Here is a 24,232-nt window from a genome sequence, read left to right on the forward strand (position 1 = left end):
TGATTAGTCCGGATAATCAAGGTTCTACTGTATGTACATATTATTATACATATTAGGATGTTAGAGAAAAGATGAAAGCAACCATTTTATTTACCATGCTATTGTTTATAGTCTCCGCCACGTGAGCTGGTGCCTCCTGATGCTTACAAAGAGATGCTGCGTCAGCAATGGGAGCAAAAGGAACGGGAGCTGATGGATAAGGACACAGTTCATTACGAAGATGTTCTGTTTAATGGTGAGTGGTTTCTTCAAATATTTTTTAAAATTATAGCTAAAAGATGATCCAATTTGTGGTGTAGGATTTCTTTTTTTATGTCATGCAAAATATTAGAAAATTTCTAATTCATAACATGATGACTTACTGGTGTCTGTTTCTCAATAACCAGTCGCGAGTGGAGAACTACAAGGTTCTAAGTGTTTGTCCTTGGCGAAACAAAAGTAACTAAGCTAAGAATAGTACTTCATTGTTGGGTTTGTTTTCTCAAGGACGAACATTTAGAACCTTGTAGTATTATGCCGGGTCCACACTGGCAACATGTCGCGCGACAACCTCGATAAATTTTACGATAATTATCATACTTATCGTAAAATTTAACGAGGTTGCCGGCGACATGTTGCCAATGTGGACCCGGCATTAGGCTCGCGCAGTGTCTGCATGATCCTATTAAAAAAATAGATTACGATTTGTCGTGTCAGATGGCTGGCATATCAAGAATAATAAATAATCAACGAAGTTTTCCATCTTTTTAATAAACACAAATTTTAATAATACATTTGAACAATATTAATGCATTGACGGTTATCAAGTGAGACTATTACTTTGAAAATCGGTAATCTCCATTTTTACTTTTTTGATTATGATTATCTAAGTACTTTTTTATTATATAAATATATGACTAACTTTAAACATGATTACTTTTTAATTTTAATATCTTTAAGGATATTTAATTTCGCTGTTCGCTTTTTCCAATCGTTTACAAATATAATAAACTATTTAGGCAGTGTTTAATTTAATTTTAAAAACTAACAAGTACCATCTGCAATTTTTCAATAATTCAATGAAAACAAATAAGTATGACTGACAATGCTTAGTGTGCACTAATTATGTCGGATCTCCACAGCCCTCCTCCACCCTTCTCCATTGATAAATATTATACACTTTAATATAATCAACGTGACGATAAATTATATATACTCAACCTCACCCCATATTGGATCACTCCGTATATCTATGCTTTGTATTTCTACAATTAATTAAAATTTTGGGATGTCGAAATCATGAAATCAAGCGAAATACTGAACCTGGAATCCTGGTACCTAGTGAAAATTTTAGTACATGTATATGTAATGGTTTTATGTTGTGTCTGTTGATGGAATATAATTCCGTAATTCACATGTTGGTATTAAATTTCTTCATTTGCACACTTGTCGATCGTTATAGTCAGAAGATTGTTGGCCGACCACATAAACCATTCTTGAGGCATCTTGATGTTGAGCTTTACATCAATATTACATAAATAAAAATGCCATAGAGTAAATTTTGTATTTTTATTTCATTATTCAACAAAATTAAACAAATCCACTGTATGATTTAATGACCCATGCAGAGACAGTAATTAGTACTTATTATTGTTTGGATCAACGTTCAGTATACAATATTTTTCATCAAATGTCATCAATTTACTTCAGCACTGGCTCGCTGCAGTGACAGTTTTGGATAGTGGCAAGTGTATTTTTGATGATTTTGATGGTTTTGATAAGTTGCTTGCTATTTAATTGGATAATAGATAGAATATAATAAAGTTAAATGTATATGTTTTCTTTGGTTCGGGTCAATTATTAATTTCCACGCTTTGCATGTTCAACAGTACAATTTTTAAGGTTTCTCTTAAATAAATGTTACATAATATTATTATCATCTATTTTTTGTAATACTATATAATATTTACAATCATATTATTTCTCAAATGATTGCTACAACTTTCGTCTTAAGATTATTTAAAAATTTTCCCTTCTCTTTATATTTACAACGTTACTAATATTTGTAACACTTTTCATTTGATTTAAATATAATTAAAAAAAAAATCCTTTGAAAGAAATCTGACAATAGTAGTAATATTAATTATAGATTCAATTTAATATGTATTCATTTCTCGATAGTGAATTATTATGTATGCTTTTTTTATTTAGTCAATTTTAAATAAAAAATGTTTACCGTTAATATTAATTATATTGCGACACCTTTCTTCATTCATAAAATTATAATGGGAAATTAGCATTTTCTTGCACACTTTACCAAACTTGATAGGTTGGGAAAATAGATCAAACACATGTAGAAAAGAAAGTGAATATTGCTAGACACAGGATTCATATCCGGATCCACGGCTTGAGAAACAATATTCCTGCATTAATAATTATTAATGATTAAAAAATGCAGTGTACATTTTTGAAGTCTTAATTAGGTATATTGTTTTTATTGCTAGATATCTTTATTTACAAATAGTTCTAAATTATTATAATATAATATAAAAGCATTTATATGAAGCTGTATAAATGTGGCAGAAATATGTGTATTTAAGGCATTAGGGGTATTTTATGATAGTTGTTCATAATAATTTTGATTTACTTGTATGACCGAAAAAAGCAAAAAATAAATTATATATAGCAGGTAATTATATTTTTAATTAAACAATAATAAAGAGAGCTTATTGATTAACTATCCACCTATTATGTAGCAAAATAAAAGAAAATTATTTAGTTTAGTTTGTGTGTTTTTTTTGACAAAATACTCATTAGTACAGTGTTGTTTGGTGTACTGTGTAAATATTTGTCAGATTCTATTAATTAAATGAAATGAAGCGACCTAAAAAGAATTTTAATGAAAAATAATATAAAAGTATTATTGATATAAGTTTACTAAAGCAGTGTTTTTTATTATTTCATTATAATATTTAAAGATAGTAGAATAATAATTAAATTTTAAAAAGCTGTTATTTTATTTGGTCTATAATAATAATAACTAATTGTGCTGAAATGTTTATCATCTAGTGAGATAATGAAATTCTAGTGATTCTCTTTAACATAACTAGTACATATTATTATCATCAAAAAAACATTTTATTGTATTTTAGTATTTACTTGTACAATGGATCCCTACGAGTGACAGAAATTATTAATTTATTTTAATATTTATAAATACATACATACTTAAGAACGTCAGACGTTTTATGGATGATTTTTGTTATCATCTCAACATCACAGTAGGTTTAACATATTTCAACATAAAAGTTTGACATGTTCCAAAACTAACTTAACGTCCTAGTCACTTTTTATCAGTGGCAGTTTTTCATGAAGTAGGTGAGGCCTCCACTTCATTCCAAAAGCACTAAAATCTGTATGTATGTAAAACAGTAATCAAAGCCTAAAAAATCTTTGCAACGCGACTATTGCTGTATTTTTAAGACTCGATGGCAGTTTATCACATACAGACAAAATGTTCACAAGAGGACCTCCAAACTTGTCAGTGTCATTCATCAAGAGCACATTTACAGTCAAAAATGGAATGGCGGGAAATTTTTTTTTTTCAACGAAACTTACATAACTTTCTAACACATAATAATACAATGTTGACAAGTAAATATTCGTTCTATTTTTTTTTAACAATCCCTAGTCAATAAATAACTTTGCATTAATGAAGTTTTAAATATTATTTAAGTGAGTTGCGATCTGTATCTAGATTTTATTATGTTCATTGTTGAAAATAATGATTCGCATAAATAAGTTGAACCAAAGCATGTTTTTATCTTATATGTCCCATATTTCAGGGAGAGATTTTTTTCGGTCCACTTCGTTGTTTGTTCTACCATAGATTGAAAAGAAATTTAATATATCTAATCAACCAACACAAAAATTCAATTGGAATTTTTTTTAAATCAATGTAAAATATTTAAATAAATATATTTTTGTTTAAAAAAAAATGCACAAAATGAGTCTATGAGCGCATGCAAAAGTGGTTGGGAATCCCTGATCTATGTAGACAATTATTCTGTTACTTACTTGAAATGACTTCTAGTATAATATCCATAAAGTTGTATACCTACATACAGTGTATTCATTGTTGCCAATTTAATTTATTCTAAAACAAATTTATGTAAATTAACAATTTTTGTAAAACTTTTAGTGAAATTATTTAATTCAAAACTTGAAGGATTTTATAAAAGATACATTTTTAGGATTATTTGTGACGACACACATCTTACATTCGGAAAAATTGTGAATTTGTGTTAATATTTATTGTACAATATAAATAATGACCTACTAATAATTATGAAAAACTTTAAAACAATATAATAAAATGAAATATACTTACATGCATAGCACATTAAAATGATGTGATCGTGTGCATAACATTTTTTAAAAAATATCACATTTTCAAAGTATGACATACACTCGTATGGTACATCAGCCAACGTTGAGATAGTCAGCTATCTTGATTTCGTATGGTTTTGAATACAGAAAAACAAAGTTGGGCATATTTGAACTGTGTGTTCTAGTTAGCTAAATTACTTACACGAGTGTTTCCCGTACGGACAACGTCCTTAAATACTCTTTTGAAAATTTATCCTTCAGAGTCAGATTCGAGACTTTCTTTTCAGATTTAATTGCAGGGTATTTTTTCACGTGTCTATGATATAATACATAATAAACAATGTATTTTTTTTTAATAAGTATAACTTTTTCGATTATACTTATCGTACATAGTACGGGGACCAAAATTATAGTACAGTTACTACAATTATAGTGCAATTAGGAACACTACGCGTATCGCTGAAGCCAAATATTTTTTCGAAAAAAAAAATCAACCTTGTATCCATTAAAAATTTTCACGTACCCCCATGGCTATGCGTACTATAGTTTGATAGTATATAACAGGGTTGGCGAACTTTTTTACGTAGGTACGCGTGCCAAAATTTCCCAAATATTATTTGTCGACTGTCTAACATTCCGCCGAGTAGTTTTCCATGGGGGGGAAAAATCAAAACATAGTTTATAAGAATCATATTAAAAAAGTTTAAAAATGACTATTGAGTTCTTGAGTTTTTATCTTTCACCGTGTTTCTAGCCGAAGGCATATCTTTTCTTCTTTCAATAATTTGTTCCTTGTTTTAAAAAAAATCAAAGAGATCGTGGTTGCATTTTAATTACGCTTCTGTGGCTATGTTGTCATTATTTTTTAATATTGTTATATATTTATTTGTAAAACTTTTTTGTAATTTTTTTTTTAAATTATTATATGTATTATATTTTCTCTTCGAAATATACCATTTGCGTGCTATTGGTTCGCCATTACTGGTATAAAATATAGCTCACTGTATATATGTATTTCATGCTGAATGTAGCGAGTGTTCACTTTTCGAATAGTCAAAATTGGTTACGTTTTTTTAAGTTTTAGGAGACGGAATTCAGTGTTATCATATTTTTATGGATTTTCAATAACAAATAATGGTAAATAATAATAAAATTGTATGTAATTTATTAAGTCTGAAAATATTATTTCACAATTTATTTATTTAAATTAGTGTATAACGTTTTGATCCATGTCTTGATTATGTTATGTCGAAAGAATATAGCGACATATTAACATATTTATTAATATGCTACGTTAAAACATTAATTTTAATTTTCGTTGACTACAATTAATATTCTCACTATTTTAGGTAAAACGGGTGTTAATTCTTTTTATACAATACTTAGTGATTGAGCGATTTTATTATAAGATAATAAAAATGTTGTCGACACTCTCTCGGTGTTGTGGTCAAATTTTCTTAAAAAAAATTATTCGCATAAGAATATTTGTAAAATTGTGTCAAGTCGTTCAGAATTAAATTTGAGTCAATATTGTGCTATCGTTTATAGACTTTTACTGCTTACATAATTTAGATTTAGAAGAGTAATGTAATCAGTGATGTTGTCAGAACGACGTGGATCACTGACATAGAAGTGTGACATGTTGGCGCGAAATTTTTAGGCGTTTCCGTTGTCGTCACGGTTGAGTGTTCCGTAACAGGTGGCAGTGTAGGGGGTACGGTGTTGGATTTGTGGTCTGTTTCCATACGGCTTCCGCTTCCTTCAGACACGTCTTCTTCATCATCTATCGGTGCTCCTTGATTTGAAGAGTTTTTGTCTTTTTGTCCTAATGCTGCCGGTTCAGGTAATGAATGAACTGCGAGTCCGGTATCCTTAACTGTGGGCGTTGCTGCAGATGAGGTTTTTTCTACAATTATCTGATTTTCAGTGTCATGTTCTGCAACTTTACTTTTTTGATCTTTTTTCGCAATTACTGTTGGCATACTTGTTGCTTCGTTGGATTCTGTCTGCGGTTCTGTCGTATCTTCTTCACTGCTCGTGGAGATTGCTTTATGTTCTTCAGAGCTGGTCATTTCTTTCTTGGGTGATAACATAGTTGAAGATACATCATCGATTAGTAGGTTACCTATTTGACTTTGAGATACTTTATTATTGCACAGGGGTTTGCTGCACTTGCATTCTATGTAGTCCTCTGTCATGTTTTCAATCATCTTCCGACTGCAGCTGTCCGCTGGATTACTGTGGCATAGCCTCGAGAACACGTGTTCTGAAAGCAAAGGTAAACATTACTTAAAAAAAAAACAGATTTTATTGGCGTGATAGTGATGAATTCTTTCAAATATAAGCCAGATCTAGAAAATACTTCATTAATGTAGCTATTTTATAAATTGGCATTACGGTGCACTTAAGTTTTGACCATTGTATCGTTTGGATAGGTACTCTTCGAGTCTGTAATCTGTAGCAGGGGTAGTCAACCTGATCCCGACCGCCCACTAGTGGGCGTTCCAACTTTCATGGTGGGTGGTAAGGGTTTTAAAAACATTTTCATTATATTTTCATAAAATTGTAATTTCATCAGACTTCATGCTTCTATGTATGCAAAGTATAAATAAAAAGATAGATTTAACTACAGGAAGTTGTTTTATAAAGATTTATTCTACCAAGCTTAGCGAAAGTCTGACCTGATAAAGTAGGTACCTACCTATTTGGTAAGTAATTGTTATTATATGCTTTAACTTGCTGTAACTCTGCTTTATACATTTTATAAAGTACAGTTACTTCATAACTTTATAAATCACCATTACTGTGGAACCAGTGGGCGGTTAGGAAATTTTAGTACTAACAGAGATACAACAGTGGGCGGTAGGTTGGGTAGGTTGACTACCCCTACTCTATAGATATATGTACTATAATATGAGTGTGTGTCTGTCAGTTTGTTTGGTTATAACTAAAAAAATACGAGACAAATATTGACAAAAATTGTACGACGTATAGACTCAATTCTTGCCTGTTACCATCAACTTAGTTGACTTTCATCTCGATTTTCGATACCTCAAAAAAAAATCTCGAAAATAGCGCACTTGCAATAATGTGAGCTGAGGCTATGTCAATAATTTGAAACAATATGAGGCGAGTTACAGGCAGAGAAGCGCGCGCCTAGAAACCGAACAAAATAATAATACGAATCAATATAATGATTAAGTATTCATTGTGTATTTTCTACATATTTTCTGTATTTCACGAAGTCATGGGCGATCTTGAATATTATTTAATAATGTCAGTCATGCTGCACTATCAATATTTTTTTTCAAAAATATTTTATGAGACAAATGTATATCGCTAATATATTATTTGAGATGATTTTCCATTAAAACCACTAATATTACTGCTAAGCCAGTAATGCAACATAAATAATATTATTATGATGGTTGTTAATGACAATCAATTTTTATTTTAAACTGATAAACAATGTGTATGACATATTGTGTATTAATAATAATTACAAGATAAAAAGAACTTTTTATATAAAACGTTTTTAAATTTTCTGTTGATTCATATAAACTTGACTTGACTAGCTTAAACGATCAAAAAAAATTGTTCTTGATAAAAAAACTGAATAATGAAATGTCATTTCATATTGATTTCCATAGTAACGCACGTATATATTATTTAATAATTTAGTTGCTAGGACCCCCTAGCAAGCAATAATTGTATCGATATAACTTTTCATACAAAACAGAATTAACTGAAAATGAATTAAATTCTACTTAAAGATGGCTAAAAGTATTAAAAAAATGCATTGGCATCGTGTTCTGATATATTCTAAAAGTTTCAAATGTCTAGCTAGTCGGGAAGTTAGTTAAAAATCGATTGCAAGATTTGTACCGTACAAACAACCACCGGGCAAATAAGAATACGAGCTAAGAAAAACGTTGTAATAAAAATAAAAAATGATTATTAAACTTCTGTAAAGGACGACCGATAACGATACGAATTGTGGCTCTGGAAAATTTTGTGAAAAGTTTGGAACCAGGGTACGGAGGTAATATTTTGAGCAAATGGCTAATATTCATTTCTTGTAAAACAAAAATTTGTTAAAACAATTCACGAGGCGGCCAAGATCCTCATTGAATTGTAGAGCCAATAAAACATGGTTTACACTGGATTTTCACAATAACTTCGAGGTTTGAGCCTAAAATGTCGAAGATAGAGGATAAAGAAAAGTCACACGGCGACAATCGAAATACCTACTAATAAAGATAACGAATAACCTCCCAAGAAATCTATGTATGTGTACCTAAGTTTTTAGACTTTCTTAGAATATATTATACATGTCGTCCAACCTGGTCGCCACAAAGGTCGACTTTATTGCATTTAGAAAATTTGCGGCATCATACTGCCAACGTGAAGATCTCTTCACTTGGAATGTTCGGCAGTTTTGTTACTTACTACAATTTTTAATATTGCCTCTACGTGCTTATCTTTCCCGTGTGTACTCATAACTTAAAGTCACGTAACTTTAGTGAAAGCACATTTGAGTGCATGGCGACCTTAGTCCTGAGTAACTGCTCCTGAGATATTCCCAGTAATTAAAAAATGATGCTTCACATCCAAACGTAGGGTTCCGTAATACGATTGATTAAGACCGGTTGCCGTTTGGTGGGGCCATTAACTTCAATATATTATACATATATTATGTTACTCGTTTGTTTCGATTCAAACACCCGTTGAAAGCCAACACGCGAATTTACGCAAACTAAGATATTTTACTACTCGTCCCCAACGCGTGAGCTCTAAATTGAATAATATAATTTGCAATTTTATTACGGTCTCGTCTCATGATGGTGGCGCAGGAGTCGTACGAGGACCCACAGTCCACGGTGAAGTTGGCAGTCTCCGTGAAGTTGTCGCAGGACGGTGGGGAAACTCCTGTAAACCAGTGCGAGGCTAGGGGGCCGCACGCGTAGCACCGCTGGGTAGACGGGTGTGCTGATGTACCTGTGGATTAGAACAATTAAAATTAGCTAAAGAAATAACACATAATAAACAAAACACTTGCACTAGATATGTTGAAGAAACCCTTATTCTTGAACCTGCTGTGGTTTCTAATTTATTTGCAATGATTTTTTAATGCTTGTATCAATATGGTTTTTAGCGATGGTTATGAATTCGTTGTTGCGTTGAATAACATTTTTGCGTATATGCATGAACCATGAACATTTTCACACGATAATCACTTGTAAGTGCGTGAAGTTAGGTGAACACGATTAGTTGTAGCAGTGAATGGATTAGCCAGTATGCACATACTGGGGAGAAAATCAAATGACCCTCAGGTGAGTAAAAACGCTCGCTGTATGTCGTTGTTAAAAACTAATAATGGTAAGTCTATAATAATTATTATTATTAATTATGTTAATATTTTTGAGCACACCTTTTAGATGTGATTAAGTAACAACTCAGATAATAATTATATTATTTATTCTGAAAAAATACTCTTTTTTTTTCTTTCAACCATGTCCGATCATAATAAGATATTATGGACCTCCACAGAGTGGAAGTTTGTATTAACAGATTTTGTTTTTACGAGAAATGGATGTCAGCACTTGCTCAACCTATTAGGTCCATACTTTCCTTATTAATAAAATCATATTATTATAAGTAGCTTGGTACATAATGTATAATATGAGAAAGTAGGTAGGTGTTTATATTTAATAATTAATGGCTTAAACCCCACCACCTAGAAAGTTGTCGAGCCGCCACTGGTTGTAGCTTCAGGTTAAGTGTTCATCACTAGAATTAAAGCGCGGTGTGTAAAGTACTGGGATCCGCGGTGGAAGCGATGAGGCGCGGTAAGATAATAAGTGTGGTGCTGAGTCACACCGGCTAGCTGTGGAATTTCCAAACGAAAATTGCAAACAATATGGGGAATGCAGTCTGTACCGTGTGATTACAACATGTGGCTGTAGTCAGTGTTTTTTGTGTCTCTTTGAATACAACCATAGACAATCTTTACTATGCTAGCCAACCACGAAGTTTGGCGACAAAACTCGGCAGTCCTATTTCCTAGCCGTCTGCAATTTACAATTTTTTTTTGTATTATTAAATAGTTTGACATAAAGCAGAAATAAAATTGAATATCGTGTAAAAATATTGAACGATAATCTGTGCTCGAAATCTATTTTAAGTATATAAAAAGTGATGAATAACTTTTAGCCGGATTATTTGAATTATACTTATATGATAAAATAGGAAAAACAATATGGAAATGTATTTCTTTCGAAAAGCAATACACTTTTCAGTGTTTGTGATGAACTGGGCATTGTGATGTTTATAAAAACCCAAAGTCTGTTCTGTGGGACTTATATTAACACAAATATACCCAGCTGGATCCAAAGGCAGAGGAGAGGAAACGGTGGTCATGGGCCATCCCGGCCTGTAATGCTAGTGATAATGATGATGAAGAAACGGTAGCTTTTACACTTTCTTTTCTAGTTTAGAAAGTAAAATTTCTTCATTATCATAAAATATCAATGTGGTTTCTTCGGTGCCTTTTGTAATTTTGCATTTGAGTGCAATTTGCAAACATGAAGACAGTTTGTACAAATTATGCATTCCTTGACATTTTTTTATCGCCGCGTTTTTCCCAGTTTCCGTCTCCCCCGGTCGGGAGAAATTTTCATTTTGATTAAACATGGGCGCTTATTAATATGGAATAATTTATTCCTGGAGAATAATACTGAAACATGCGCAGCAAATTCGTATATGTTTTTTTTTCATTTAAAGCCATGCTTAGATTCAACTAGGGTTTTCAATCCCGGACAGAATTTTCAACCCTGGGATTAGTATTTTTTACATCCAGCGATTGGACGAAAACGTTTGAGATTAGTGTCTTATACGGAGATAATGAATCTATACAATTTAATTTTAAAATTAGTAGATACTGAGGGGTAAGGGTTTACGTAGGGTGTTGATTTACACTTTTCTACTTATTAAAAACACTGATTCAGGGACATTAAGTATATTTCGCTTGACAAGTAACAATTAATTACTAACAACATTTGTAAACGCACGCTTTGGCGCGAAAAAGGTAGCAAATCGTATTTAGCGGTGACGTAAGAGGCTCAAGGGTAGGTAACCGACTGACCGTATCTACTCTCGACCCTTCGTCCGCCCAGAAACAGATAACGGTAACTTTATTTTTCTTTGTTTCGCTGTGCATCCTGGTCTAGCCTTGACTCGTTTACAATTGCAATAATATCATAATATTCCCAACTCGGTCGATTGGAGGATTTTTGATGGGGGATTTAGGCATTATGATAATATAATAAATATTATTTGGTATCAATACCTAGGATAGAGGGAGAGAGTCGCAAATACGGCCTCCTTATTAATATGAATAAGACCAAGTCGATCGGGCTAACCTTTTACCAACAGCAAGTATTACACTCCAAAACTTAGAAACAGTGGACGAGTTTGTATATCTGGGATCGACCATCAGTGGAAAGGGCGGATGTGAAGCGGAAATAAGAAGGCGCACACAGACTGCAAAAAATGCGATGACACGTCTTACCACTATATGGAGGGATTGGGGAATTTCGATTGCCACACAAACGATTATTGACATAAATGATATTAGTGTTCTCTATATTTTTATACGGAGTCGAGTCATGGACCCTGAAGGCATGGGAACGGAAGACAATTGGTGCCTTTGCAGCGCTCGAAATGGAAAAGTTTACGAACCGGAGCGCTCGACAAATTTTCTGAAGATATTTACATAGTCATCAAACCGTATGTGTATTTTATGAAAATAAGTGTGTCAGATTTTCTATTCTATGGCCTATCTAGCCCAGACGGTCAACATATTTTTTCCGCGAGACGGAGCGATAATTGTACAAATTTCACGAGCCAGAACGGCGCTCCGGTGCGTTCCGTTCCATTTCGAGCCCTGTGCCTTTGGGATGTGATTTTGGCGCCGAATGCTTCATATTTCTTGGACGGAGCACAGGACGAACCAGTCAATCATCCAGAGACTGCCAATAAAGGAACGGCTCTCAAAAATATGTCTGGGACGAATTCTGCAGTTTTTTGGGCATATTGTCCGGCGCGGACCGGACAACCTGGAGAGACTGGTGGTTTTGGGTGGCCTCCAGGGAAGGTGGAGCAGAGGAATCGCGTCTGCGCGCTGGAGCGACCAAGTGAAAGATCTGACTCGGGGTACCATTCATTCTGCCCTGCGAGAAGTGTAAGATCTAGAAGTCTTGGTCGCTCAAAGGATGATAAAATTTAAAAGCTGTCACGATCCTCAGCCATGAGTGTACGACCAAGAAGAAAAAGATACCTAGCACTTTTTTGATTGATGATTTTATTTGTATGACGTTCGTACATAATGTGTAATTGTTCGAGATTAAAATATATTTTATTTGTACATATTTCTGAAAAATTATAAAATTGATTTGTTTCAAATTTTCAAAAAATCATCGATTTTCGATTTCGTCGGAAATTAATGAAAACTCCAGTGCCGTCCAACCGGGTGGATGTGACAACATGGTTTAATTATGTACCTATCTGCGTTTGCTTTTTTCGAATACCGGCAGGTAACTAATGCACCTGGGCGGCGACCATTAACCACCGCTCGTAGGCGGCATGTTAATTAAACATTCCGCATACATTTCATATGCCACCCGCACACTGCACTCAGTATGCAGCTGAATGCATACCATTAGATACTATAATACCTGCATATCCGCCCTCTATAAATTATATCGCCGGCTATACCGCCATGTTATATTTTGTGCTCATATAATATTATGGCGTCGCGGTTGGTAGTATTGCTACGAGGGATGACTTTTAACGTGAAATTGGAATGTATAATCAGATGGTGATAATTTAAGATTAATTTACAAGATATTAAATTTACTGACAATCCAAGCCATTCAAGAATCCAACTGTTTTATGTACATTCTATGACGTGTCGTTAGTAAGGAGTATTCTTGACTATGGGTCCATTATCTGGAGTTCTTATGAGGTTTCCTATAAGCTTGTTTTAGAGCGTATTCAGAAAAAAAATCTTCGACATCTATATTTTAATGTATATAATTATTTTACTTTTGACAGCTTCTCAAACGAGTATTTTCCGACTAACTTTCTTCACGGTATGCTCGCCTTTCATTCTCTTGAAGCTCGTAGGTCACTTCTGCACTTAAAGCATTTTCCATGCTCTCATGTGGTACCTATAGTTTCCAATCCTGATATTCTGGTAAATTTGAATTTTTATGCACCTGTGATTTTGACATGGCAGTCGAAGAGTGTAGTCATGTAGAAGATGATAAAAACGTTCATTGAGTCATACAGGTGTCGATGCAGTGCAGTTCAACGTGAGGTGACCTCATTGTTGTTCTGGTGATTTCGGCAGATTTTGCCAACTGACAATGTTAGTTTAAAAGGTTCAAAATGTGCTACTGAATGTGAGCATCAGTCTGATAATATTTTAAACACCAAGAAAAACGACGTTACACACTTTTTTCCCGTAGCGGCAGCTAACTGTGACGTCACGTGATAGTCCGCGACATGCACCATAATATATTTCGCGCTTAAGGCTATATATACCTCAGTTGAGGCACGGTCTAAAAAGATCGTGGCTAGGCGATGCGCAGATTGCGGGTCGCGGGTGCAAATGACGCATGCCGAACGAAATATAATTTGTCATATAAATCCAACATGCGTCCATTTAATGTTCTATTAGTAACAATAATAATATATTCATTGACATGTTTTCTTTTTCAAGTAAATGGGTAACGTTTTTAGTCATATTTACACGATTTAAGAATTAACACCTCCGTCGCCATTACGAAACAAATTTACGTGTTCCCAGCTCGACGATGCCAGCGAGTCCAAAATTTCGTCGCGCCTATAGTTGAAAATTGTTTGCCGTTTCACTGATGTATCGTCTTAAGCTGTCAGTGCACTGTTAGATATTTAAATTTGATTAAGTAATATCCTAAATAATTTAAGAAGTTTTCTTTTAACATAGCAAAGGAGACATTATTTTGATGTCATCGTAACCTTTGTGGTGAAAGATGAAAAATTAAAAGATAGCAACGTCTAAATTATGCCCGTGTGAAATATTCGCAATCACATAAAATGATATACATTAATTTTTGTAAAATAGTCTCGGAATGGCGACATTTCAAAATGAGAAATAATTTTTCACGTGGTTCGGACGTATTAAAAGCTTTTGTATTACCTCCGAGAACCATTGAAATATGATATCCTATCAGAGACACTTTTCAGTCGTAGTGTGCACTCAGACTATATTTATGAAAATGTGGCAATTCATTTTAGATCTTGAATGGTTTTAATGTACCCAGCAGACACAAGTCTATTATAAATACAGGGTGGTTTAAATATCGTCAACTGATTTTGGTGGGCTTGGATTGAAATCCCGAAGGCCGAAATCCCGAATGCTGAAATCCCGAATGGCCGAAATCCCGAAAGCCTAAAATCCGAAAGCCGAAATCCTGAAGGCCGAAATCCCGAATCCCCAAATCCCGAATGCTGAAATCCCGAATGGCCGAAATCCCGAAAAATAAAAAAAATACAAACAGTAATAATTACGCAATCTTAACATCATTCCTTAAATTTTTGTGGAAAAATGGGTTTTTGTCTCTCTTGTAAAATTTGCGCAATTCAAGATTAGTGTTAAGATTGCGCAATTATTACTGTTTGTATTTTTTTTATTTTTCGGGATTTCGGCCTTCGGGATTCCGGCCATTCGGGATTTCAGCATTCGGGATTTCGGCATTCGGGATTTAGGCTTTCGGGATTTCGTCCGGCACCCGATTTTGGTAAACCTATAATTTTGAAAATAATTGAAAAACACTTTCACCTTGTTCGATCATAAAAAGATCGTATCGACTGTAAAAAGGAAAAAGGAGCTAACCCCCAGTTTTATCAAAATAGTTTTTTTTATAATAACATTGAACATTGAACACGACTAAATACACCAAAAGATGTTAGCTGCTAATGTCGAATTATTATCTAAATGTAGCTTATATTTGTTTTTAAAAGAAGGACGTGAAGAAAAAATACTTAACGATCATTTTTATTGGCTTTTCTTTAATTACTCCGATAATTAATATCAGATTGGAAACATTAAACAGCATAACAATGATCTTCGTGCACTTTTGCATATTTTCACTCTGACTGAACACCATAATAAAAACATTTTTATGCCTTCTGTAAAATTTGATTTGTGTGGGTTAAGTCCTTTTCCCCTTTAACAGTCGATATGGATCTACCTACACAGAGAGGAGGTTGTATTGACAATTTTTTGTTTTTACGATTTATTAGGTCCATACTCTGGGTCCAAACACACATTAAAAAATATTATGTCTTTTTTACAGGCCCTGTATTAGAACTCGGGACCCACAACATTATAAGCCTGACGCATGGCCATTGCGGGCGTTAAACACTTATATAATATACCTATGTTTACTTTATTAATTTTGAAAAATAATATCGTTTAGTCGTCGAGCCGTTTTCGTGTAATTTTCCATCACTGCCTTTATCATTTTAGTCCTTAAAATCGCCATATTGGTATTTTTTCCAGAAGCTGTTTAATATCTGTACATAAACTTTCCATTTCAAGTACCCAAACAGAAAGAAATATAGGGCTGCAAAACCGGATGCCAATGCATGTGGCTAAAACGTGAAATCAGCACTTATATTATTAATTAACTATTTCTTTCATTCCACGAATAATTCACAAGATTTAAGAATGCATTCTCATTATTGAACATACCCACCTATATATTTTTTCAGCCAAACAGGCGATATTGGGGGACTGAAACTCCATGAAGAATAATTATTCATAAAACACTGGTACATCTTACCAAAATTATATGGCATTTACGTAAAAACAGTTCCATATTTCTTTCACGACCAAACAGATGTCAGGGAAAATACCAATGATAAAAACTACAGAACCATGATTGAAAACTTTTTAACACCCCAAATGGAAGTACGTACTTGGTATCAAATATATATATTTCATCTGGGCGGTGCCACATCACACCACAAGACAAATAATATAAGTCTCCTGAGAAAATTTATTATAACGAATAGAAAAAAAAGTAAGATACCCCGCAGGAATCGAACCTCCGTCTCGGGATCCGCGCTCACGTGCATTGACCACTATGCTATAAGAATCTTATCTAATTGCACGAATTTTAACTAGTGGGTCTTAACAATACTCTCTGAAGCGCTTTCTAAATTGCGTTACTAGTACATATAATTGTAAATAAGTTTAATCCAGTATGTACATAGGTAGTAATTTGCACAAATGAATTATTATTCTCGTTCTCTTCCATTGTTTCAAATAAAAAAAACATAATAAAATTCGAAAAATGAGAAATAAAACACGAAAACAATACCTAAAATTTTCGAGGCATAATATTTCTTTTAATGTTTTATTTGTCTGTCTGGAAAGTAAATTCACTGAGGAGTGTACGTTATTGTTTCAGCATGTACATTATTCTCCCTGAATCACCAAGAGAATATTGTAAAATGTTTTGTTTTCGTTTAAGCCATATCTCTGAATATATATGTGTATGTAGACTTTGGTATTCCTTTACCAATGTAGATCATGGATGACTTAATTAATTGGTATGTAATAGAATTTATTGTTTCGTTACAAAAAATGTCCATGATTATATTGTAATTTTAAATAATTGAAGAGCTGAGAGTTAAAAATATCCGAGTACATAATATTATGTAGCCAAGTTGAGTAACTCAACTCCATAATTAAATATGCGATTGTAAATTCTATATTACTATTTTCAACATTTTGTAAATGAGGTCTTATTGTCAATAATATGATCTATTATTACTGTACTAAACAATATTATTATTATAAATATTTAAGGAGTATATCAGAAAAAAAAACATTCAAATTAAATATGTTGCTATGAAAATAATAACAGTCTATACGCAGGAATTGTAATTAAATGTTCGAGGTAAAATAGTTTGTTGTAAATAGTTAAAATAGTTGTATTTTAATGCAGTTACGGATTTGAATCATATTTCAACTTAAAATAAAACAAATTATTTTTTCTTTTATGCCTCTCGTCTAACTCACAAAAATGTATGACGTAATGAAAGTTTGATAGTTTGTGCAGGAAATAAAAGAGGGATGTCGAACGAGATAGGGCGATACAACAGGTGCGATATAAACATTGTAGGCGATAGTGACTATGTATTATAGAATGACATATTGCCAAATGCAGAGTTGTCGCCGATAAGTTAGATATATTAAGCCTACCTAAACTTTCTTGTTATTAATATGACGCTTAATTTTCTTATTGTTTCTAAATTGTTAATTACGGCGACGTAAAATGTGCAATGCGTATGGCTATTTAACGTCTAAGCATAACAACTATGCATGTCCCTTAATTATTAAGCGGTATCATTATATGACTATACACTCTTATACTTATCTGGTTACCTCCAAAATCTGCATATGTTTGGAAACGAAAAATCAAAGTGAAGTGTCAGCATTTGCCTGTATCAATACTCTAAACAAGGATACATCGTTATCAAATTCCACCAACTAAAGATACACCATTTTCATATTCAAGATGAAACATAATATATAGGACTTCTACAATGTGGGGTAGGTATCTTAAAAGAAAAAAAACTCGGCGCTTTTCGCCTCGTGGGGGGGGGGGGGGGGGGGCTTCGCCCCCACGGGCCCCTCAGATGATGGTTACTTAAACCCTGATGGCTAAAATTATTTAACATGGAACATGCTTTGCCTACTGATTCTCTGAATGCTGTTGTCCGAATTCGAAAGAAAATTTATTTGTCAAAGTACCTAACCGAATCCAAAGGATTCAAATAATTTTACTTTTCTGAAAATTATGTAATTACAATAATAAAACTAATGAAGTAATACTAACAGACGAACAATACGTCGCAAAGAATGTAGGCTACTGGACGTAAAATGAAAATAATCGGCGCGCGTAAGTAATCGGGGCGGGCTGCGCGTCTATAGTTATTCTACGTCTATTTTTCGTAACGCTTTTGCGTTGGAGATCATGAGTAAAACATGTTCCATGTGAAAAAAGGATTCATATTCAACCGTTCGTTCGGAGCTCTGGATCCATGACCTAAATGCAATTAATAATTGTACACATAACTTATTATGAAAGTGTCTTTTTCGTACGTCATTGAAAATTCGCAGTGTTGGCAACTTGCGCTGCCATTCATTCCAATCAATTTCCATTTCTCATCTGCCAACCTGCCTCCGCCGCATCCATTCCACCCGATTGATATTTTATCATTGTTTTGTTGGTATCGTTTTTCCGGATGCGCCATTTTATACACGGCCACTGGAAAGAGGAAATAACTCCATTGTGCGGTGACCACCTCCTGTCGCAAACCAATATGATACGTTTTTTATACCACTGAATTTTCCAAATGTCCTACGTCATGTACATAGATTTATCTGATAATCGAAAACAAAATTTACGAAAGCAATTATTATGAACATTCGATTTGCATATTTTTTGTTTTGTTTTTATGACTAAATAAGTACTACATCGAAATTAAATTTTAACATTGATTAATTTATTTAATTTAATTAATTTATAAGTGTTGAATTGAAACATACTGATTCGGAAAAAAAGAAATAATAAAAATACAATAATAACATTTAGTGATTTAGGAATTCCACTTAATTTATTGATCTCAAAATCTCATATTCAAAATGTTGGAATCTTAGAGGATTCGCTTTTAAATTATTTTTAATATGGAATAAAATACAACTGAAAGAAAATATTTCTCAACATATACAACAGTAGGTACCTATAGAAATAAAAAACTCGTGAAAAATTCTTTAAAAGTTATTTTTCTCATACTTATGGTGAAAATTAGATCCACCTTTTTCATATTTCACATATAGAGCATTTTTTAAATATTACCTAGTTCTTTATATAAAATATCGTAGATACTATACTACTCCATTACATACTGACAGGGCTCTAGCCTGGGGGCCCGGGCTCAGAAGGGATCCTGCGTGGTGGATCAACCAGATAAGTGAGTTAAATACACATCAAAAATTGACCCTAATAGTAAAAAAGTCACCTGCGGCGCTAATTTACTTAAAATGTTAACGTTGATTATGGTTTTCAAACATGTAGTTATGCGATGCAATTTTTGAGGTGTGTCGATACTAACGATTCAATATTCAAGTGGATGTATTAAAAAATACTAAACATCGCTAAAAATATAGTAAATACGCTAATTTTACCACAAACACATTTTTTTTTGGAAAATGTTATCGTAGAGCGCCATACTGCCTTTAATCTTAGTGATAAGTAAGGGGCCTACCAAAGATTATGGCCTGGGGCCCTCTTCAGGGTGTGCGGGCCATGCTCCATTACATCTAAATAGTTGGGAAGATAGCTTAAAAGTATTAATTGAGTTAGCATTTACTTGGTAGAATTCCATTTTAAAAGAAATAAAAATATAATTAATATTAAATTCTACAGGTTTTTAGAAGGTTTGTCGATAGCTATTTCGGTTGTAACACCATTATCAAGACTATTCAGATAGGCCGTTTGCCTTTGCTTAAATACTATACGCATAGATAGAGACAGCATACATTTTCTTATTCGTTCAAACAATATTATGACTTTGTATACTTATTATTAATTGTAATATTATTAATACTTTGAAAACCCTAAGTGGGTTTTTAATGGATATCAAAATTGATAATGGTGTTACAACCGAAATAGCTATCGACAAACCTTCTTAAAAACGTGTAGAATTTAATATTAATTATATTTTCATTTCTTTTAGCTTAAAAGTAGTTTTTTTTTAATAGTCTTGTTGATAGTACAATATCTTGACATAGGTACCTTAGATTTTTTCGATATTGCGGTATTTTAAGGAAATAATTCTTATAAACTTTGTACGAATGATAATAAATATTGTCAAGTCACTAACGTGAAATTATAAGGGTTTTTTATGACAAAATTTAATGTTATAACTAAATTTGAGATCCCAAGATCGGGAATTATGTCCAATATTGCAATCTTTCGACACAATGTCAATATAGTACCTACGTCACTAACGCAATGTTGGAATCGTACTGATTTTCGTTGAAAAATGAATTTATCGACTAGTCATTGAAGTATTATGTATAATATTATCATTGATGTCGTGATTTTTATCCATTTTATCAAACACATTAATTAAGGGGGGGGGGGGGAAACTTTTTGGATGGAGGGCCAAATTCAAGAATTCAAAATGAGCGGCGGGCCGCAAGTAAAATACCATTTTTAGATATACACTGTTTATTATCACGAAAAATAAATATTACAAAAAATAATGAGAAGAATGAAACTGTTGTACATTTTTTTTAAATTCAGGTGATAATTTTGTAGTTGATATTCTCAAAACTGCTTGTTAATGGGCATCGGAGATATTTGATCGTAAAGAATTTTTATTGAGGTTCATGATCGAAAATGTTTGTTCACATATATAGATTGATCCAAAAATAACGAACATTTTTCTTGCATAATCTTTAAGTTGGTCGAATTTGTCTGAATTAAGGGCATTGTACAATTTGGAGATTTCTTCACGACGATTACACTGCAGGTCAATAATCTCAAGTTGTTGGTCTGTCGGTACACTATCAATATCTATTGAAAATGGATCGCGTACTATTGCTAAACAAATTATAATCTATGACAATATTTTTTTGGAAAAATTATAAAAAAGTTATTCGTAATCAGAAGTACAATTAATGATGGCGGGCCGCAAAAAAATACCCGGCGGGCCCCAGTTTGCCCCCCTCTGCATTAATTCAATATTAAGATCTCTACTATTCTCCCGTTCTAAGGAAGACGGCAGTAACTCGCAAAATTCGTGAAATTGAGTTATGAATGCCATCCGTTAGGTAATTTTGAAAGCTATAGGTATATTGTGTTCACTTAAAAATCAGTATTATCACTAAAATACCGTTAAAATCCTAAGTGAAAAAATTGACATCTTCTAAAATAATACATTTTTTTTAGCAAAAAGGCAGTAATTGCACCTATTCATTGCAGTTACTGCTTGTTTATTATTACTTTGTTTGTATTTTAACATCCTACTAATAAAAATTACCACCGTTTTTTTATTAATTCACAGTACTAAAGTTTGAGAAAAACCACATTATGTCATTTATCTCGAAAGTGTGTGAGAGTCAGTGACTGCCTTCTTCCTAAGAAGGGCAGTATTATGTGTGTCGAATTTTCGCAAAATAACATATTACTGTGGGAAATTGAATACATAATAGGATTGGATTTTATAGCAAAATTAGATTTAAATCTTCTAAAACGTTTGAGACATTACTTGGAAACCCCACTGTCGTAGACTTGCTGCCGTTTGTGGAAAATAAATAAAAAATAAATGTCTCCTTAAAGACATAATGCGGTGAGGTCGTTGCATTTCTAAAATATACTTACTTACACATTGCCTGTAGACTATTCCGATTTTAGTAAACCAAGTTCTTTGGCATAGGAATACAATCATCTAGGAATATGTTCCATTTTAAATATATTTCAGGTATTAAGGGTCCACATGCGCCACGTAGGACAAAATGGAGATTTTATGGTATTTTCAGATCATAAGCCTGGACATTCCTGGAATGAAATGCCAATAGAAATGGCGTATTTCAAAAAAATACTACCTTATTCTTAGGTCAATAATTATTATAAAACAATCATTATTCGTATGATGTTTCATCACATTTGAATGGTCAAAGACATAGCTTATAATCAGTATCTTTAGAATTATCTTCAAATGTGTTAATCGTGCCCATTTTTTGAATAATAAAATGCCTAATTCTTGTCAAATTTGGGATCACAGAGATTATAAATATATTTTTTATTGTATATACTATAATAATGTCAACATAAATTTTACTTATGGTTTTATAAATGCGTTTAAAAATTAATAAATCTGAAAAATCTTTCACCATTGCACATGGATGTACTGAAATATGACTATATTCTAAAACATTAGATCGAGAGGTTTAAAAGAATACTATTTTATGTAATAAAAATACTTTATGCAGTCATCCAATGTTTAAAGTAAATATAAAGGATAATAAAGCTTCAAAATTATATAAATAGATTATCTACAACGTTTAAGGAATGTCCAGGCTTATGCTCTGAAAATACCATAAATTCTCCATTTTGACCTACACGGCGCATGTGGGCCGTTAAACAATATATTTTTCAGCACCTGTCTATATTACTTATATCAAAATATTATATTCGTATTTATGGGTATACTTTATCAACAAGTCTACTAAATCAAAGGGTAAATTAATTACCATTATCTTATTTCTATAAATTAATAAGGAAATGGAAATAATAATAATAAATAAGAATAATAAAACTATTATTCATGCTAATAGTGAATATCACTTGGTATTCATCATTATTACTACCAAATATACGCTGAATTTATTGATAAAATAAATACTCTCTAAAGTGAAGGCGAGGCAGTTATTTTTGCGATATAGAATAATCTTAGGTATGATATGATTTTTACTGTATAATAAATACTTTATATTATCGGTTCTTTTTGTTAATTTTTGACAATACTTAACTAGTTACAGCAGCTCACTGACAGAATTATTGGAGATCAAATAATATGCTAAAGCATAACACATAATATAATATGCAAGTTTCAGATCCAGTACTAGAAATGAAACCATAATCCTCTCAATATTCATTTCATCGTGCCAAGATCACAGATCTTTCGCTAGAAATTTCTCTGCGCCAAAAAAATGGCGTCACGTTTCGCGTAAATGTTTTTTATTATTAAGATTCGACTGTGTTCATAAAAGAATCATATAGGTTTTCGAATACCTATTTCTTTCCAGCGACAGAATGTGATGCGAAAAGACTCGTTGAATATATTACGGCATAATGGCAAACTACCCATTCTAAGGTTTGTCTTCTTGTTGAGGGTAAAACAATTGAACTCGAAACGATGTGGCGCTGTTATTTTTATTGCCCGACACGCGAAACAAATGACATTGAACGAGAGCATTCTGTCTGCCCTTTGGCTCTATGGAAACGTAAGGAATCTCTGAATTCGTAAAAAGGGAATCGCCTTATTGACAGAACCCTTGCGATGAATATTTATTATATTCACTATCAGTTACCATTGAATGTTTTATAGGCATTATTTTATTCTAGTTTAGTACATCTCGATGACAACCTTATTCTGTAGAGACTTAACCTAATTCTAATTTTTACATGCGTACCTATATTTTTTCTTCATGTAGTGAACTTTACAAATTAAAAAAACAAAATCTTGTGTATCAGTTTTAACAATAATTATAGGAAAATATGGTAATGCTAATGATAATAGTATAAGTAGGTACATATAGGAAAATAATAAAAATGTGCACTAAAGTACACCAAATGAAATATGAGATATGAGATGGAAACTTATGTATCAGCATCGAAGACAATGTAATTCTCTTTGGGTATTCTATTGAATTCAACTGAAAGACTTTGTTCACAAGAGAAGGAGTCTAAATATATGCATATTTAGACTCAATGTTCCAGCAGTGGGCAATGAAAGAATTTTGTACATACCAGGGAACTCAGAAATAATGGGAACTGAAATACCTAACGGGTAAGGCGATAGCAGGTAACTGACTCTAGTAATGAAGGATCCCGGTTAAACTTACACACGTGTCAAGAATACGTTGTACGTCGAATACTGAAAACTGCTCTCGGTTTATGCATTTACACTCATTTAATGTTGGTGTATTACACACACTATTGCACGTGCGTAA

At 32.8% G+C, this 24,232-nt stretch overlaps 2 protein-coding genes across 2 annotated transcripts in view; one reads left to right on the forward strand and one right to left on the reverse strand.

Annotated features, from left to right (window-relative positions):
• Positions 1-24,232, forward strand: part of LOC147065719 (coiled-coil domain-containing protein 174) — a 375,807-nt gene that overhangs the window by 5,467 nt on the left and 346,108 nt on the right. Inside the window, exon 5 of the mRNA XM_085956848.1 lies at positions 112-235. Coding sequence (XP_085812974.1) covers positions 112-235 — 124 coding nt within the window. The remainder of the gene's footprint in view (positions 1-111; positions 236-24,232) is intronic.
• Positions 5,742-24,232, reverse strand: part of LOC147065720 (uncharacterized) — a 115,948-nt gene continuing 97,457 nt past the window's right edge. The window contains exons 2-3 of the mRNA XM_085956849.1: positions 9,196-9,366; positions 5,742-6,634 (exon numbers count right to left, since the gene is read on the reverse strand). Coding sequence (XP_085812975.1) covers positions 5,943-6,634; positions 9,196-9,366 — 863 coding nt within the window. The 3' untranslated portion in view covers positions 5,742-5,942. The remainder of the gene's footprint in view (positions 6,635-9,195; positions 9,367-24,232) is intronic.

This window comes from Rhyacophila brunnea, unplaced genomic scaffold (assembly GCF_057557595.1).
Source record: "Rhyacophila brunnea isolate RB1 unplaced genomic scaffold, BYU_Rbru_1.0 scaffold_6, whole genome shotgun sequence".
NCBI lineage: Eukaryota > Metazoa > Arthropoda > Insecta > Trichoptera > Rhyacophilidae > Rhyacophila > Rhyacophila brunnea.